The sequence below is a fragment of the Arabidopsis lyrata genome (assembly GCF_000004255.2).
Source record: "Arabidopsis lyrata subsp. lyrata unplaced genomic scaffold ARALYscaffold_4, whole genome shotgun sequence".
NCBI classification, from domain to species: Eukaryota; Viridiplantae; Streptophyta; class Magnoliopsida; order Brassicales; family Brassicaceae; genus Arabidopsis; species Arabidopsis lyrata.
In genome coordinates, this window is record NW_003302552.1 from 16,391,569 (window position 1) to 16,407,916 (window position 16,348).

At 36.1% G+C, this 16,348-nt stretch overlaps 5 protein-coding genes across 7 annotated transcripts; 4 read left to right on the top strand and 1 right to left on the bottom strand.

Annotated features, from left to right (window-relative positions):
- Positions 1 to 1,096: 1,096 nt before the first annotated feature.
- On the top strand, positions 1,097 to 1,920 carry LOC9317414 (protein TIFY 5B). The gene is made up of 2 exons (XM_021028952.1): positions 1,097 to 1,249; positions 1,359 to 1,920. Exons 1-2 carry the CDS (start codon positions 1,173 to 1,175, stop codon positions 1,672 to 1,674), a joined length of 393 nt encoding a protein of 130 aa, XP_020884611.1. The 5' UTR covers positions 1,097 to 1,172; the 3' UTR covers positions 1,675 to 1,920.
- Positions 1,921 to 3,526: 1,606 nt separating this feature from the next.
- Positions 3,527 to 4,788, top strand: LOC9315572. The gene has a single exon (XM_021029393.1). The coding sequence runs from the start codon at positions 3,738 to 3,740 to the stop codon at positions 4,605 to 4,607; it is 870 nt and encodes a 289-aa protein (XP_020885052.1). The 5' UTR covers positions 3,527 to 3,737; the 3' UTR covers positions 4,608 to 4,788.
- A 512-nt stretch (positions 4,789 to 5,300) lies between these two features.
- LOC9315574 (transcription termination factor MTEF1, chloroplastic) lies at positions 5,301 to 7,403 on the top strand. The gene is made up of 3 exons (XM_002879461.2): positions 5,301 to 5,656; positions 5,883 to 6,830; positions 6,924 to 7,403. The coding sequence occupies exons 2-3, from the start codon at positions 6,061 to 6,063 to the stop codon at positions 7,237 to 7,239; spliced, it is 1,086 nt and encodes a 361-aa protein (XP_002879507.2). The 5' UTR covers positions 5,301 to 5,656; positions 5,883 to 6,060; the 3' UTR covers positions 7,240 to 7,403.
- A 156-nt stretch (positions 7,404 to 7,559) lies between these two features.
- On the top strand, positions 7,560 to 10,905 carry LOC9315575 (solanesyl diphosphate synthase 3, chloroplastic/mitochondrial). 3 transcript variants are annotated; one of them, XM_002879462.2, is made up of 11 exons: positions 7,560 to 7,922; positions 8,407 to 8,499; positions 8,708 to 8,788; positions 8,905 to 8,976; positions 9,074 to 9,205; positions 9,333 to 9,419; positions 9,523 to 9,594; positions 9,790 to 9,875; positions 10,073 to 10,205; positions 10,284 to 10,472; positions 10,547 to 10,905. In XM_002879462.2, the coding sequence occupies exons 1-11, from the start codon at positions 7,779 to 7,781 to the stop codon at positions 10,724 to 10,726; spliced, it is 1,269 nt and encodes a 422-aa protein (XP_002879508.1). In that variant the 5' UTR covers positions 7,560 to 7,778; the 3' UTR covers positions 10,727 to 10,905. The 3 variants fall into 3 exon arrangements, with proteins under 3 accessions (XP_002879508.1, XP_020883166.1, XP_020883167.1); XM_021027507.1 differs by having other exon boundaries at positions 7,645 to 7,922; positions 8,404 to 8,499; positions 10,547 to 10,884; XM_021027508.1 differs by having other exon boundaries at positions 7,833 to 7,922; positions 8,404 to 8,499; positions 8,687 to 8,788; positions 10,547 to 10,884.
- Positions 10,906 to 10,974: 69 nt separating this feature from the next.
- LOC9315576 (protein PLASTID TRANSCRIPTIONALLY ACTIVE 12) lies at positions 10,975 to 13,727 on the bottom strand. Its single transcript, XM_021027506.1, has 10 exons — positions 13,588 to 13,727; positions 13,318 to 13,411; positions 12,524 to 13,204; positions 12,333 to 12,445; positions 11,993 to 12,252; positions 11,795 to 11,916; positions 11,650 to 11,718; positions 11,502 to 11,555; positions 11,313 to 11,408; positions 10,975 to 11,235 (listed from the first exon to the last, which is right to left on the bottom strand). The coding sequence occupies exons 2-10, from the start codon at positions 13,399 to 13,401 to the stop codon at positions 11,131 to 11,133; spliced, it is 1,584 nt and encodes a 527-aa protein (XP_020883165.1). The 5' UTR covers positions 13,402 to 13,411; positions 13,588 to 13,727; the 3' UTR covers positions 10,975 to 11,130.
- Between the last annotated feature and the right edge of the window lie 2,621 nt (positions 13,728 to 16,348).

Sequence of the window (16,348 nt, forward strand, 5' to 3'; positions counted from 1 at the left end):
TTGTGTATAAATATAGAGGTCAATGGCCATGTAAGGGGACCGAGCTCTAAGGAGAGAAAGAATATAAGCAATTTTCATATCAATTTACAAGTTCTTACGTATTCATTTTTTGTCCCTCAAGAATAATCTTTCCCACTTAACAAAATACTTGAGTGTGTGAATCCGACATCCACACAAATGTTAATGGAGCTTAGCGTGAAATCTTATACTGATTTCTCATAAAAACTAGTATTTTTTTTTTTTCACTTTTCCATAAAAATATATGTATTTGAATTTTGAATGTAATATTTAATCATAAAATCTATAGCTTACCCCAAATTAAAAATATTATAATACATTTTATTTTTGTATTTAATTCGCGTGAAACATATATAATTTTTTTTTACAGCTTTTTTTTTTACAGCATTCGCGTGAAACATATTAAAACGGCAATAATACCAAAACAAATGGACTCAAATTTTTTAAAACTTCACAAACAGGTTTATGATAAAATCTATGTTATTTGATGAGGCATGAGTCCAGTATTTATCTAATATTTTCTCCTAACCAGAGCCGGCCCAAACTATTTGAGTGCCTAAAGCAAAAAAAAATTTGGCCCATTAAAAAAAGCTGTTATAAAAAAAAATACAAGTTTTAACATGTATGGGATTCGAAACCGTGACATGTACAACAAAAGACTTCAATCTAACCACTAGACCACAGTAACATTTTAAAAATTAATGCCCCTAAAACTACTTATAATTATTTGATGCCTAAAGCCCTTGCTTCATGGGCTTTACCCATGGGCCGGCCCTGCTCCTAACAACCCCAAAAGAATTATAGGATGAACTCTTTAAAAAAAAAATCTTCTCTTTTGATATTAGTTTACAAAAAAAAAAAAAAAAGGAAACTTTTTTTCTTTATAAGAAATGAAAAACAAAAATAAAAATCACAAAAAGCATTTTACACATGCGTGAAGAGAGAAAGAGAAAGAAACAGAGATGTCAAGCTGTGTTCTGTCCAAACCAGCTTTTGTCTCGTCTTTTCTCTATCCTTATCTTTCCCTCTCTCTCTCTCTTCGATCCCAACACATACACAACACGCACACACACATATATAAATCAATAGACTGACACACAATCATCATCATCATCAAAAACTACACAAGCATATTTACTCACAACTAAGAGATCATGGAGATGCAAACAAAATGCGACTTGGAACTTCGCCTTCTTACTTCTTCATATGCTTCTTCTGATTTCCATAGCTCGTAAGACTTCTTTCTCTCAACGTTATTTGTATAACAAATTGTATCATATACATGTATGAATATGAATTAATAGAGTCAAACGATACTGATAATACTTTATATATATCAGGGTGGACAAATCAAGCAGCTCTGAAATTTCACAACCAAAGCATGAATCTCAGATATTAACCATCTTCTACAACGGGCACATGTGTGTTTCTTCAGATCTTACCCACCTTGAGGCTAAAGCTATACTATCGCTAGCGAGTAGAGATGTGGAAGAGAGATCGTTATCGTTGAAAAGCTCAGACGATTCGGAACCTCCAACACTCCCAAAATATTCGCCCCGATTTCATAATCAAAAGGTCTCTATGAAGAGATCTCTTCGGAGTTTTCTTCAGAAACGAAATGTTCGGATTCAAGCAACTTCCCCTTATTCCCGATAACATAATTTGTTTGATTTCATTTTTCCTCTTTGCTTCCAATATAATCCAATTGTGTTGATTATTTTTTCGTGTTTCGGATGGATTATAGACCCTTAGTTAAGAGTTTTAAGGTTTCAGATTTTCAAGCAACTTGTGTTTAGTGTTCAAGAAAAGGACTTTTAGCTTCTAGTCACCTTAACTGGGGCCTAGACGTTTTTAATGGTTTCAAGTTTGTTTGGATGATAAAAAAAAAAAAAAATCAGATTACATAATCTAGTAAAACATTATGAAATAACATATACATGAATTATACATTTTAAATTTTCAGGTTTTAATGATAGAATGATACATGATTATAGCATATTAGTATAAATGTATATATTAAATCAAGTTCACCTCAAATCAATCAAGATTTGATCCTTTGGTAGCCAAGTTCTTTTTTTTTTTTTTGAATCAGCGGGAGTAAAAAACAAACTAAACGCAGATGTGAATATCCCAATGCATCATCTCGTAAAAACGAGTCAACAACTAACGGAATTGTGTTTAAAGCATGAAAACCTAACCGTTTGGTAGCCATGTACCTACTCAATTAAGACTTATAAAGTTATTGTTACATAAATAGGAAAAAAAAATTATATCTAAATGATTTGGCAAGGTAAATCGGTATAATTTTCACTATGAATCATCGTTCACAAGAAAATGGGCGGGCCGGCGGGGTATATGAATGAACTTCACACAAACATAGTTGTCCTTAAATTGTTGATATATATAACTCCTTCTCTATTAACGTGTTGTATGGCGCGACTGATGCGAGAAACATTCATATACAAAAGTGAAGTCTTCTTCAATTAGGTTGCATATAGAACTGGAGTTAGCGTAATAATTAGACCACTCTACACAATCTTTTTTCATGAAAGATATACTCTAGCTACTGAACACTAATCTTTAAATTTGAACAATTTTAATTTGCAAGAATAAGGTATGATGGTGCAAGAATAGTCGAGATCTTTTTTTTAGACAAGTTAAGGTAATTATAACACTTGTACGATGAAATCTAGACCAACCGCCAACGTGTGTGAGCAAACATGAACTTCGCTATTGCCACGCGTTACAGCTTAACCAACAAGTTGATATAGGCAATCTAAATTTTCAATTTCATTTATTCTTCAATGGTGATATACAATATGACATATATTCATATTTTGGCTTCTTATGATACAAAACGTTTACATCTCTGACTTAGAGTAAAGAATTTATTTGCTGACAAACCAAAATATGACTGGTTTGTCGATAACCGCAATAATTCATGAAAAAATGACTGCCATAGAGGTTTGAAAGATTAAAATAAACTAATCTCATTGGAGTTTTCTTTCAATCCGGATAAAAGAAGCGGATAAACTCAGATCAATCGTTTTGATTGAATCTTCAAATTTTATTTTTATAGTAAGTAAATTTTGAATCATTAGGTGATGCAACCAAATAAAATTCACATTTTATAGATACGTGGAAGCAAAGCTATCATTTATATGTTGTTTTATTTTACTTTGTTGTGCTGTCAAAGTGTGTACATATTTTTCTCATATTGTACATCTCAAAGGTACCTAATGTAATGTATAAATATAAGAAAAATAAAAATTTACTGATTTCTGTTGTTGTCACGAGATGACGTGTTGACGTTTTGCGGTACCAAGCCTCTGTACCTTGACCTAAAATATTTTTCCGATTTGCTTATATCACCCAATAACGACAATAATTCAAATTTTGTACTAATCTTAATACACATATTAAATGTAATGTACATTTTCAGGTTAACAAAAAGTAAATCATTGAATAAGACTTGCAGAAGACGATTGGAATTTCCACGTAACTCAACATGAAACGACAAATAGCGAATCGTGGCAGGATCTGCAAGTAAGATATAGTAGTTGACAAGGGCAAAATAGGAAATTCACAATCTCAATAATGCAGACTATGCTCGCAATATAAAGAGCTTTGATCATGACCAATTCAAAGATCAAACACACTAGACCTCAAGGCTCAATTCTCAAATCCAATGCCCAACTCATCACGAGCTATCCCTGAAAATGACAGAAATGCCCTCGTACGTTGTTGGAAACCCTATTTTCGAGCCTTACAAGCCCAAGAAACAACAATACAAATTGTACTCTTCGTTGCTCCCGATCATCTTATCTATCTTCACCTACATTTTGATCTTCCACGTTCTCGACGTGTCTCCTTTGTCGATCTTCAACGACACGAAGATCTTGTTTGTCATCTCCAACGCACTTATCATCATCATAGCCGCCGATTACGGAGCATTCACTGATAAAGAGAACCACGATTTTTACGGAGAATACACAGCCTCGATGACAAGAGGTGCACGAGAAAACCCTAGACCGGAAAACTTGGGATATCGGGTGGATATGGCGGAAGAAATCAAGAACCGTGAGAAACAAGAAGAACTAACGGGAGAAAGAGACTTACAACTTCAGTATTTGCCTAACAAGAAAGCGAAAGTTCCTGAGAGAATCATTCAAGCCGTGAGCAAGAACCAACCGAGAAACACAACTATCCAAAAGTTCGAGCCAATGACTGAGAAAAACATTCCTATAAAAGCTGCCAAAGAAGAAACTTGCACAGCAAGAAAGGTGAACTCTAAACCGTACGGGAGAAGCAAATCGGATAAGGCTCGTGGGTCAATGGTAACCAAGGAAAGCCGTCGTCAAGACATCAAACATAGACCTAAAAGTTACGATCGAAGCCAGTCGGATAGCTCGAAATGGATGGTTGTTCACAAGGTGACAAAGGCTGAGGAGATGGAGATGGCGACGAAGAAGTGGGAGAATGTAAGAGAAGAGTCGGAGGAGTTCTCGAAGATGTCAAACGAGGAGTTGAACAGACGAGTCGAAGATTTCATCCAACGGTTCAATCGAGATATCAAACGACAAATTTAGTTTAATGTAATTTGTTGTTGTACCGATACGGCAAATTTAGTCAACCTTTTTGTGTCATTTCCTTCTTCTTCTTTTTTGTCATTCTTGCATCTTGTTTATTATATCTATTTTGCATGTTTGTGCATTTGTCGTTAGAGTTGGTAATGAGATCATGGAGATAATTAATCGTTAGTTTAATTTCAATGGTTGAAATAAATGAAATTAGATTATTAGAGTGAAAAATTGTTGCGACTATTTTTAAAATAGATGGAAACTGAAATATGTTTAAACTCACTTTTTTGCACGTCAAAAATACATTTACTTCATAGAAAATTCTTGGTTCAGAGAGTCATACTAGTATGTTAGATTAATAGTGTATATATTGAACATATATGAGGACCTTATATAATGAGGTATGTACATGAGTTTTTTTTTTTTTTTTTTTTTTTGAGAATTTATTTGTTATTCTTATATTCTAAGGTATCTAAGTTGATGAATAAATTTGTTGATGATAAACAAAAGAAACTATGAGTTCAAGTATCATATATTAATAAATCTTACAAATTCACATATTGATGTACAAATGGCTAAATAATTTATGACTTTAGTATGAAGTATGAACTATGACTCTTAAAATAAAATATCTTAATAAATTTAGTTCTAGTGAGCAAAATTCTGACTTTTTAACTAGGTCCTTTTTTTTCAATCCTCGTCCTTAACCTCCAGCGGTGGACTGTTGGTTGTATTTTGTTCATCTTTATTCCCCCACAAAATCCGAATCCAAAAAGGATACAAAAACAAAACCGCGGCTCGACAGCGAAACAATTATAGCCACCGAGTCGAGACAGTAATTACTGAGAACGGAAAGTGCAGGTGATAGATGGTGGGATTTAAGAACAGGTAGGTACATAATAGTGATGGAGGGTTTTCAGGATCCGGACAAGGATCTACTTGGAGAAGAAACTCCGGTCATTCTTACACAGTTCAATCTCTCCAAAGCCATTAGAGAGACAGTATCCTCCTCAACTTCGGCGAGTGCGGTCTCAGCTCTTCTCTCGGATCCTTCCATGGTATGATTCTGTTTCTCTTCATGACTTGCTTGTTTAGATGCTCACCATCGGAGCTCCATAACTGCAATTCCTGTGTTGATTTTGAAACTTGTTTTATCCAATTTTGATTTGAATAGAGAATGGTTCTAGTTTCTGGTGCATCATAGCAAAAAACAACACAAAAAAAAAACTTTGCCTCTGTTTATACACTTCTGTCATATGATAATATAATTTTTTGTCCGTGCAGTGAAGTATGTGAACCCAATCACAAAGCTATGCATAATATGATCATCGAGAGAAGATCACACACAAGTTTAGTCAGATGAACAAAGTATCTAGAGTAGATCAAACTATTGGAACACTGAAGACGGATTGTAATCTCAAATGAGCCAATCATTGTACAAGAAAGAGTGCCACGTGTTTGGATGTGTTTTTGGATTATCCAAACTACAAAAAACGAAGACACTTTTGCAATCTCATCTCACCAATCACAACAGAGAATAGTGCCACGTGGAAATAACCCACCTTACCTTCACACTCTTCTTCTTCTTCTTCTCCTTCCGCAAGACCATCCAAAGGCCACACCATCTCTCTCCACCATGTCTGCAGCATTGAGCTCGTCTCTCTACATTTCACCAAAGAAACCGTCATGCCCACAACAATCTCAACCCACAATCTTATCCACGAAACCCACGTCCATCAAAACCACTCTACATAGCCACCCTCTCTTCTCTGTAGCCGATCAGACAGTAACCCTCCAGATGAAAGAGAAGATCCTCTGTCTCGAGCTCATGGGAATTGACTCAGGCAAAGCCCTCTCTCTCAACCCATGTCTCTGCTCAGCCTCCCTTGACTCCATCGAATCCGTCCTCCATTTCCTCCAATCAAAAGGAATCTACCCAAATGACCTCCCAAGAATCTTGGGGATGTGTCCTAAGATCCTCACTTCCGACGTCAGAACAGAACTCCACCCTGTCTTCATGTTCCTGTCGAATGATCTCCATGTCCCTGAGAATGCGTTCAGAAGAGTGATCAAGAAATGTCCAAGGCTTCTGATTAGCAGTGTAGAAGACCAGCTCAAGCCTGCTCTTTTCTACTTGCAGAGACTTGGTTTCAAGGATCTTGAAGCTCTTGCTTACCAAGATCCTATCTTACTGGTGTCTAGTGTTGAACACACTCTCATCCCAAAACTTAGGTAAAATTTCAGCCGCTTTCTTCAATGTTACTAGTGATTAGATCAGAGAATCTACCTTTAGTGTTACATCTATATTGGAATTTTGTTGGTCAGATTCTTGGAGAGTATAGGGTACTCGAGAGCAGAAGCGATTGGAATGATACTTAGATGTCCAGCTCTATTCACATTCAGCATAGAGAACAATTTCAAACCAAAACTGGATTACTTCATGAGTGGGATCAAAGGAAAACTGGAGAATCTAAAGGAGTTTCCACAGTATTTTGCCTTCAGCCTAGAGAAAAGGATAAAGCCAAGACACTTAGAATCAAAAGAGAGAGGTTTAGAGTTGCCATTGTCATTGATGCTTAAGAGCACTGATGAAGAATTCGAGCAATTGCTCACAAAGGCCTCTTCAGTTGCAAACGGATAACATTTATTGTATATGTGGGAGAATGTTAATGATCGTGTTCATAGCTTTATATTTAATTTTGTTCCATGTGTCTCTGAAACAATTGCCAAGTACATAGCAATTGCTAGGAATTTGTGAACATGAATGATTGAATTCTATTAAAAGAAAAGTTCGATTTGGTGAAATATTCGTTTTTGTCAAGTAAAAATCTTCTTTCAAACCAGAATTTGGGCTAAGGTATGTATGATTGGGCTTAGAGTGGGCCTCTTGCTAAGAATTTTATGATACAAAAAATAATATAAAATTAAAATAGCATTAAACCTCAGGAGAAGCCCTAAAAAGGCGTTGGGTAAATTGACTGCCTTGGCAAGTAAAACAGTAAAAATGTGAAAAATTAATTTTCATGGCTGAGGTTCATCTTCGTCATTTAATAATTTAGTCTCCGAGTCGGGTCGGCTGCGTTCTCGACTTGGGTTCTTCATTTTTCTATTCAGATTCACAAGTCTTTGCCTCTTTGGTTAACTTTCCTCTGTTTTCGATCCGTAGAGAAGATTTAGAAAATGTTGTTCTCGAGGAGTGTTGCTCGTATTTCTTCCAAGTTTCTGAGAAACCGTAGCTTCTATGGCTGCTCTCAATCTCTCGCCTCTCACCGCTTCGCAATCATTCCCGATCAGGGTCACTCTTGTTCTGACTCTACACACAAGGTAATTTTAACTTCTCTCTTGTGTCTATGAGGCGAGAAAATATTCGATTAGGGTTTCTGATTTGTGAAGAAATTGTTTTTCTTTTTTTACTCTATAACAGGTTTTATGATCTGTGTTAATTATCCCGGTTTTTCTCTAATCATTACCATGGAGATTGTGTTTTATTGAATAAAGGTTTGGTTTTTAAATTTGCTCATCTATTATTTAGGGAGTTTGTTGGAATTGAAAATTTTCCCTTTTTGTTTATGATGTAATTTTGTTGGTGAGTGTGAAAAATAATGGACTTATCAGCCAAAGCTATAGTGTTTCTCTTTCTACATTTTGATAAAGATTTTCCATGGGTCCTATTTGGATGCATCAAGTCCTGTGTGTGAGAGAGAGGATAAGAAAATAGTTGAGACGGATCAGTTTATTTTAGAGTTTTATGTGTTTATATAGAATTGGTGACCTAACCAATGTGTTATTCTTTGTGATGTTTTAGTAGGGTTACGTTTGCAGACCAACTTATTCATTGAAATCTCCCCTTTTTGGTGGATTTAGTCATCAACTCTATCACCAGAGCAGCTCCTTAGTTGAGGTTCGTACTTAGCTCACTATGATCCTCTATTGTTAAACTTTCACATATACTTCGATTTCTGGACATTGCTTCACTCGTACTTAGATCTCATTGTTTTGTCACTGATCTTGTGATTTGGTCATTTTGTTTTTTTTTTTTTAACTTCGATTCAATGCTGAAACTTCTTTTCTTTTCCGACTGCTGAAAGAGTAAGATTGTCCTTTCCTAGGAGGAGCTTGACCCGTTTTCGCTTGTTGCCGATGAGCTGTCACTTCTTAGTAATAAGTTGAGAGAGATGGTAGTTGCCGAGGTAAGTGGCCCTTTTTTCATTCATTTGTGTGCATAAAGGTGTGGCAAAAGCCAGTTTGCTGTTGAATGTTCTGAAGTTAATCTCTATTTTTCTTGTTTCTATATTCTGCTGTTCAGGTTCCCAAGCTTGCCTCTGCAGCTGAGTACTTCTTCAAAAGGGGTGTGCAAGGAAAACAGTTTCGTTCAACTGTAATGACCATAATCTCTTTTATGTTTCCATAACTTGTCTTCATGTTCTGATTCATTCTCTCTAGGTATCATAACCGGTCTGGTTTCATGTTTACAGGTTTTGCTGTTGATGGCGACAGCTCTGAATTTACGCGTACCAGAAGCATTGATTGGTGAATCAACAGATATAGTCTCATCAGAGTTACGAGTAAGGCAACGGGGTATTGCTGAAATCACTGAAATGATACATGTGAGTAACTATTGGTTTACTGTTGACAAAATCAAATAAAATAACTATAGGTTTACCCAAAGATCCATTACAAACTAAGATCTAAAATCCTCCCCTTTTTTTAATTTGTAATGCTTGGTCATTGTAGGTTGCAAGTCTCCTGCACGATGATGTCTTGGATGATGCCGATACAAGGCGTGGTGTTGGTTCCTTAAATGTCGTAATGGGTAACAAGGTACTCACTTGACAGTCTACTACTGTCTAAGACATGATTAATTTTGTTTTTTTGGCGAGTGCTGCAATTAGATATGAAGATCACCGTTGGCTTCGCCTTGTAGATGTCGGTATTAGCAGGAGACTTCTTGCTGTCCCGGGCTTGTGGGGCTCTCGCTGCCTTAAAGAACACAGAGGTAAAAGAAAACTGAGAAGTTGACCCTCGTATTTTGAAAACTTATTGAAGAAATCATTACTTATTTAAGATACGGCTGTTGTAGGCTATTTTAAACCTGCAGTGATATATAATTTAGCACCAATGACATCAATCCTAAGAATTAATTATCACTTCTTCTTAAGCCATACATCTTCATTGTGTCTCTCTTTTGTAGGTTGTAGCATTACTTGCAACTGCTGTAGAACATCTTGTTACTGGTGAAACCATGGAAATAACTAGTACAACCGAGCAGCGTTATAGGTAGAAATCTTCTTCTCTGGTCAAATATAGCCATAATAAAAGACTACTCAATTCCTCTATACCACCAATTTACGTTTGGGTTCAAAACAAGGGTTGATTTTCTCCCCCCAATAACACAATAGCGGCTTATAAGAAATGGATATCATATAATAATACTGATCGTTCATGCAAATATGATCTTTTTTTCATGATTGCAGTATGGACTACTACATGCAGAAGACATATTATAAGACAGCATCACTAATTTCTAACAGCTGCAAAGCGGTTGCCGTTCTCACTGGACAAACAGCAGAAGTTGCCGTGTTAGCTTTTGAATATGGGAAGAATCTGGTTCGTGGTCTGCTATAAAATTTGGCTCTGTTGGAAATAATTTTCTTACATATCTTTGATTAGTTTCTAATTTTTCAGGGTTTAGCATTCCAATTGATAGACGACATTCTTGATTTCACGGGCACATCTGCCTCTCTCGGAAAGGGATCTTTATCAGATATCCGCCATGGAGTCATAACAGCTCCAATCCTCTTTGCCATAGAAGAGTTTCCTCAACTACGCGAAGTTGTTGATCAAGTTGAAAAAGATCCAAGGAATGTTGACATTGTAAGTTTGAAAGAACCAAATCTCCTAAAATCTATAATACATTTTCAAAGCCTCTAATACCAAATATCCCACAGGCTTTAGAGTATCTTGGGAAGAGCAAGGGAATACAGAGGGCAAGAGAATTAGCCATGGAACATGCCAATCTCGCAGCGGCTGCAATAGGGTCTCTACCTGAAACAGACAATGAAGATGTCAAAAGATCGAGGCGGGCACTTATTGACTTGACCCATAGAGTCCTCACCAGAAACAAGTGAGATTAAGAAATGTTTCTCTCTATACACCAAAACATCCTCATTCCATTTTTAGGATTTTGTTGGTCCAATTCGTTTCACGAAACAATAAATGTTGGACAAGCTGTGGCTTTCGATTTAAACTACACACAGTTGACAAAAAAAAAGGAGACGGATACTAATTGTGAGATCATTTTCCTTGCGAATTCGGTTTAGGTCTGGTTTTTTAACAGATTAAACCGTTTCAAGCTGAACTAAGCAGGAGGCAGTAGTTAATACAATATATTCAATCACTTTAAAAACTCAATTCACTCCTAAATGATACAATCCCTTCCAAGTATACAAGCCAAAACCAGTGAACAAAAAAAAGTTGACCTACATTAACAAGGTCTTTACATTGAACCGGAAAGAAATACAAAAACCGGGGTTTAAGGATCAGTCTCCTCTTCAAAGTCCATGAGAAAATCAGTTAAGTTCTCAGAATCATCCACGGCCTCGTCTAGAGACATCCGACCTTCCTTCTTTGGTTTAGGCTGTTTCAGAAACCAAACACATAACATCAACACATACAACACATATATATGTGGCTCAAGTTGAATGTGGCTTTTACCTTGGCGGTGCGAAGCTCAGGGGTACTCTTCAAGACACTCCAGTTCCTCAGCACTTTCTCGTCGTCTTTTTCTACATCTGCATCATCTTCCTCGTCCTGTCATAAAAAACGTCCGGAGATGTTTGAGAGCATGATAACATCAAGATACAATAAAGAAGAAGATGATCTGATGTAATCGATGATACTCACATCGTTTTCACCAATATCAACAGCTTGTGCCATTGCATCATCAATGTCAGGCACCTGCATTCATACAATTTATCGAACAAATGAAACAACCCCCTTAAATCTCTCAATGAGACTTGTGTCAAAGAGAATGAAAGATTGGTCATTTTACCTCGAGCTGCTCAGTTTTCTCTTTTGTTAGTAGAGCTTCATGCATCTCTCTTGAGATGACTTTGCCATTCTGACCAAATCAGAAACAAAGAAAACAATCAGACCAAGAAAGAAAAGGAAAAGGATTTTGAGCAAAGCAGACTAACCTCCTTTAAATAAGAAAGCATATTTGGTGTTGGCTCATGAAAATCGGGTCCTCTGAAATCCATAACCGCATTAGGATCTTGAATGTAGTTAATTGTCGGGTAAACTGGATCCCCGCCCCAAACTGCAAGAAACCGACAAAGTTAATGGTACAATTGAATATCCATGATGAGTTAGTTCAACCGTTAAAAGTTTCTTACTTTGCTTAATTTGATCTTCCCTCATCCGCATTGCCAAGGGATCTCTCTTGATCCTAATGTCGGTTCCCATCATTATCCGGTATTCTCGATCTGTTTGATGAGAGAACATCTCAATCAGTTGTGTGTTTTCATCTTCACCTGTCTCTTCAAAATGTTTCTGTACAGCTTCTCTCGACATGTCTCTCTTCCAAGCTTTAACCCATTCAGAATAAAAAGCCATTGGACCTTCTTTAGCTAATCTCTCTCGCTCAGCTTGCAGCCTGAAGGAACAAAAAAAAAAACTCAAAAGAAAATACTAATAAAACAGATTTTAGAATGAAAGTTCGTTAGATTAAGAGACCTCTCTTCCTTAAAAAGATGCCTTCTTGCTCTATAAAGAGAAGTTTCTGTGAGTGTTGGTTCTTCCCCATAGAGCTTCACTTGTCCTGTTTCTGCCATTGCCTTGAGGAAAACCTGCAACAACAAAAAAAAATAGCATAATGGATCAAACATTAGGGAAAGACACACATGGTTAAACCTGAAATGACTTACCGTTTCAACATCAGGACGTCTTCTTTGCCATCTTGACCATTGTTCTTTCTCCGGTTTTCTCCAGTTCCACCACGATTCATCGCCCGTGAGTGTCTTTTCAATCTGCTTCTTTTTCGTAGGATCGATGAAAGGATGTGGCCGCCCAAGCTTTTTGTCTAATTCGAAACCACTCTCCTCTTCTTCTCTCTCAAATTCATTGTTGTAGGTAACAAACCCGTCCGAGGAATCATTTTCTTCTTCTTCAGAGCTATCCTCAGAATCCAATACTTCATCATTCGTTTCAACAGTCACATTCTCCTCAGTTGCTTGCCGATTCTTCTTTCTTCTACTTCCAGGATTTTTTCCATACGAGGGGAAACTCGAAGACTCACCAGCTGGTTGAGGAGCCCTAGCAGCTCTAACCCGGCTTGAAGTTCCTTCAGGCCAATAATCTTCACCTGGAATGCTAGCCCGAGCCCCGGACGCTGGCTCAAGTTTCCCAGAAGTAGAATCCATATAACTATAGTAAGGAGGCCTCTCAACAGTCACATAATCAAATCCTTCTTCACTCTTTCTAGTGCCTTCACTTGCATCACCATCTCCATCCCCTTTCTTACATTTGATACAATGTCGCAGTGACCGATCCCCAGAAGTAATCCCTACATGTAATGTCTTGATTGGAAATCCACATTTAACCCTTCTCTACATATATAAACAAACTTTTACCAGTTTGACATCTTGAAGCACCTAAAAGATTGCTATAGTAGAGAGATAACTTTGAATCAAAACAAGAAACTTGATCTGTAAGAACCAACCTGCACAAGACAATTACTGGACTTTCCAATCTCTGTGCCTACTTTACCTCGGTAGAGCCAAGTGGTGGTTGATATTGACGCCATTACACTCCCACTGTATCATTTACACAAACATCGGATTCAATTATGCTCAGAATCAGTATGAAACTAGCACAAAACATAAAACCCAGATAAGAAAAACCTGATACAACAAATTCTCCATAACAAGATACGATTTTTTAGGCCATTTCTACAACGATTCACACTTGAATTTGAGGAGAAAATACTAACCTTTTTGTTTTACCAGGAGATTATGTAGGAAGAGGTTTTTCTATCATGGACGTTGATTTTGAAGGAGTTTTTTTGGCTTCGAAAGGTTTTCACTTGTCAGTTTTTGGGTTTATCCATTTATCTCCTATGACGGCAAAATCTCTGGTTTTCACGACATACGCGCTCTACGCGCCGGTGTTAGAACGGGAATTTGTGAAGAAAAAGGTAGATGGGCTTTTTAACTAAGGCCCATTAATAATGGATCTTCCGAAATTGAGAGCTTGAAATCTCTCTTGGGCTTAGGTGTAGGAAGATTCTTGATAGTTAACAAAACATTACATGTCTTCTAATTTTTTTATTTATTTTTTTTGGCAATAGTCTTCTAAACTGTTTATTATATTGATACTTTAAAATAAATCCATATGGATTTGATCCTTACAAATTGTATAATCCAATAAACTCTTTTAAAACAGAAGCCATAATACTAAAAGATATATATGCAAGAATATATATCGAAGTGTGCATGTGAACACATCTTAGCTTTGTTAATGGATTTGCATTTAACAATTGCGATTATACTTGACAAATATTTATTTCCTCATAAAGGATTATTACAGTGGACTAGTAAAACATGTTATCACAAAAACATCACTCATATAGTTAAAACCTTTACGAGTATAAGATTTGCACTAAAGCCAGCGTGAGTTCAAAAATAAGACATTAGAGAAGAAGAAGGTTTGGACCCAACGTGAATGGCAATTGGCTAATGTGGTCTGAACTAATATTAAATGGGTCTGACCAGACACATCATAGACATTACGGTATCTATCACAGGCCTATTTTAACCTAATATCCTACACTTTTTATACATTAATACTACTCTGCTTAATTCAAACTCGCTAAACGACGATAATATTTACTTCTAGGGACCAAATATATAATAATAATATTTTGTTTTCTGAAATTTGACAGACGTAGACCACGTAAGACTATACCACAAGGTCTGACTAGGCACAAGTTTCGGTGACCCGCACGCGCCTAACGTCACGTTTGAACTATTCGTTCAACGAGAGACTATCCATGCGGCGTCGTTTTTCTCAACTCCCTTTTCTTCCCTATTTCTTTTGTCAACCTACATTTTTTTTTTACTTTTTACTAGTACTATTTTGTCTTTGACTCTGCGAGGTAAAAAAATTCAGCAGCATATAATATAACAACATTTGAAACCTCATAAGCATAAGATAGAGATGCAAAATAAAGAGAACAATAGCGGTTGTGAATTATATAAAATCGTAGGAATACTATAAACATTAATATAATAGGAACAAAGAAAAGAAAAACAAGGAAGATTGAATAATTAACATAACCTTTTTTCCAAAAAAAAAACAAAAGAATATTTAATATCGATACTATTACTATCTTTTCGAGTTTTTTTTTTCTAGAAAAAAATTAAAGGAAAAGTGATCTCAAAGCACTAAAAAAAAAACTGTAGTTTGATGTTTTTGGTGACCGTTAATAAATGAGTGGCTAATTGGAAATCTCGTCAACCTTTTTCTGCGATATAGTAATTCACTTCCACAAGTAATTGGAACAGAATCTCACAAGTGGCGTCGTGTACTAACCTCCATGTGGCATCTATCCTTTCGCTAATACAAATACATGTATATATGTGTGTATGTTACATGTGTATAATAGCGACGACGAGAATAATCACCTCGATGAGTATTTTAGTAGATGTGGACTTGTCATGAGTATTTAGCAGAGAGACATGCATGCATACAAACAGAGAACTAACAAATTTGTTTAGATTTTTACCATTCACAATTTAAAGTTTATTCTTGAATTACTTATAATACACTTCTGTTAAAAAGAAAAGCCTCCTACTTATACGATCCTGATCATCATTACTATCTATTTGTTCATGGTATGTTTTGCCACTATGGTTCAACATACTTCTTAACAATTAACTATTCGATAAGACATGGCATCATTAATTAATAGTATATGGGCTGCTGTTGTTTACTTCTCTACCAAAAATCAGATATTTTTCTTTGTTGATTGCATTATGATTAATTTAAACACTAACTAAAATTATATAGTAAGATTATTAGAGCATCCGCAGTGGTGTATCCTTGCGTGGGGTGTATCTATTTTAAAATACAGAAATAATGCAAAAGTTGTCTCTCTCTTCACACTCGGGTGTAAGTTTACACTCGGGTGTAAGACACTCTATCTCTCTCTTTTCTCTCTCACTTTAAATTATAATAATAAAAAAAATCTTACACCCCTCCCTCACACTTACACCCCTGCGGATGGTCTTACTGATGAAATAAACCAAAGGAGTGGTGGGGCAGAGAGAGGACAAGAACGGGACAGTGGGTACATCCCATGTGTTGTCACATTTCTCTTCTTTCTATTATATTACAGTATTAGACTATTAGTTCTTTGACAAAAAAAAAAAAAAAAAAGACTATTAGTTAAGTTCTAACAAATCATGTTATTCTATGTGTTTTCAATTATTAATCACAATTATTGTATATATACTCCAATATTCATTTCTACTGTTCACAGGCTTGGTCCGATGATACAAGAAATGGTTTATTTAATCTACTTATATATATCTACACCCGATCACCTACTATGTTCCCTTGTTTTTGTGTGGTAATGAGACAAATATCAAGTTTAAAGCTAGACCAGAGATAGAAATCAACAAGCATTTCTGTGCAAGGATATTTTTTCATTAATTTAGTAACGTGTGGGCAGTTCTCTATATACAAATCCG

Bases quoted from the DNA above. Each gene is read 5' to 3' on its own strand.
- LOC9317414 (XM_021028952.1), top strand. From the start codon at position 1,173: ATGGAGATGCAAACAAAATGCGACTTGGAACTTCGCCTTCTTACTTCT. The intron at 1,250-1,358 runs GTAAGACTTCTT...TATATATATCAG, and splicing joins TCTTCTGATTTCCATAGCTC to GGTGGACAAATCAAGCAGCT.
- LOC9315572 (XM_021029393.1), top strand. From the start codon at position 3,738: ATGACAGAAATGCCCTCGTACGTTGTTGGAAACCCTATTTTCGAGCCT.
- LOC9315574 (XM_002879461.2), top strand. From the start codon at position 6,061: ATGTGTTTTTGGATTATCCAAACTACAAAAAACGAAGACACTTTTGCA. The intron at 6,831-6,923 runs GTAAAATTTCAG...TTTGTTGGTCAG, and splicing joins ACTCTCATCCCAAAACTTAG to ATTCTTGGAGAGTATAGGGT.
- LOC9315575 (XM_002879462.2), top strand. From the start codon at position 7,779: ATGTTGTTCTCGAGGAGTGTTGCTCGTATTTCTTCCAAGTTTCTGAGA. The intron at 9,420-9,522 runs GTACTCACTTGA...TTCGCCTTGTAG, and splicing joins ATGTCGTAATGGGTAACAAG to ATGTCGGTATTAGCAGGAGA. The intron at 10,473-10,546 runs GTAAGTTTGAAA...AATATCCCACAG, and splicing joins ATCCAAGGAATGTTGACATT to GCTTTAGAGTATCTTGGGAA.
- LOC9315576 (XM_021027506.1), bottom strand. From the start codon at position 13,401: ATGGCGTCAATATCAACCACCACTTGGCTCTACCGAGGTAAAGTAGGC. The intron at 12,446-12,523 runs GTAAGTCATTTC...TTGTTGTTGCAG, and splicing joins GACGTCCTGATGTTGAAACG to GTTTTCCTCAAGGCAATGGC. The intron at 11,556-11,649 runs GTAAAATGACCA...GTATGAATGCAG, and splicing joins AGAAAACTGAGCAGCTCGAG to GTGCCTGACATTGATGATGC.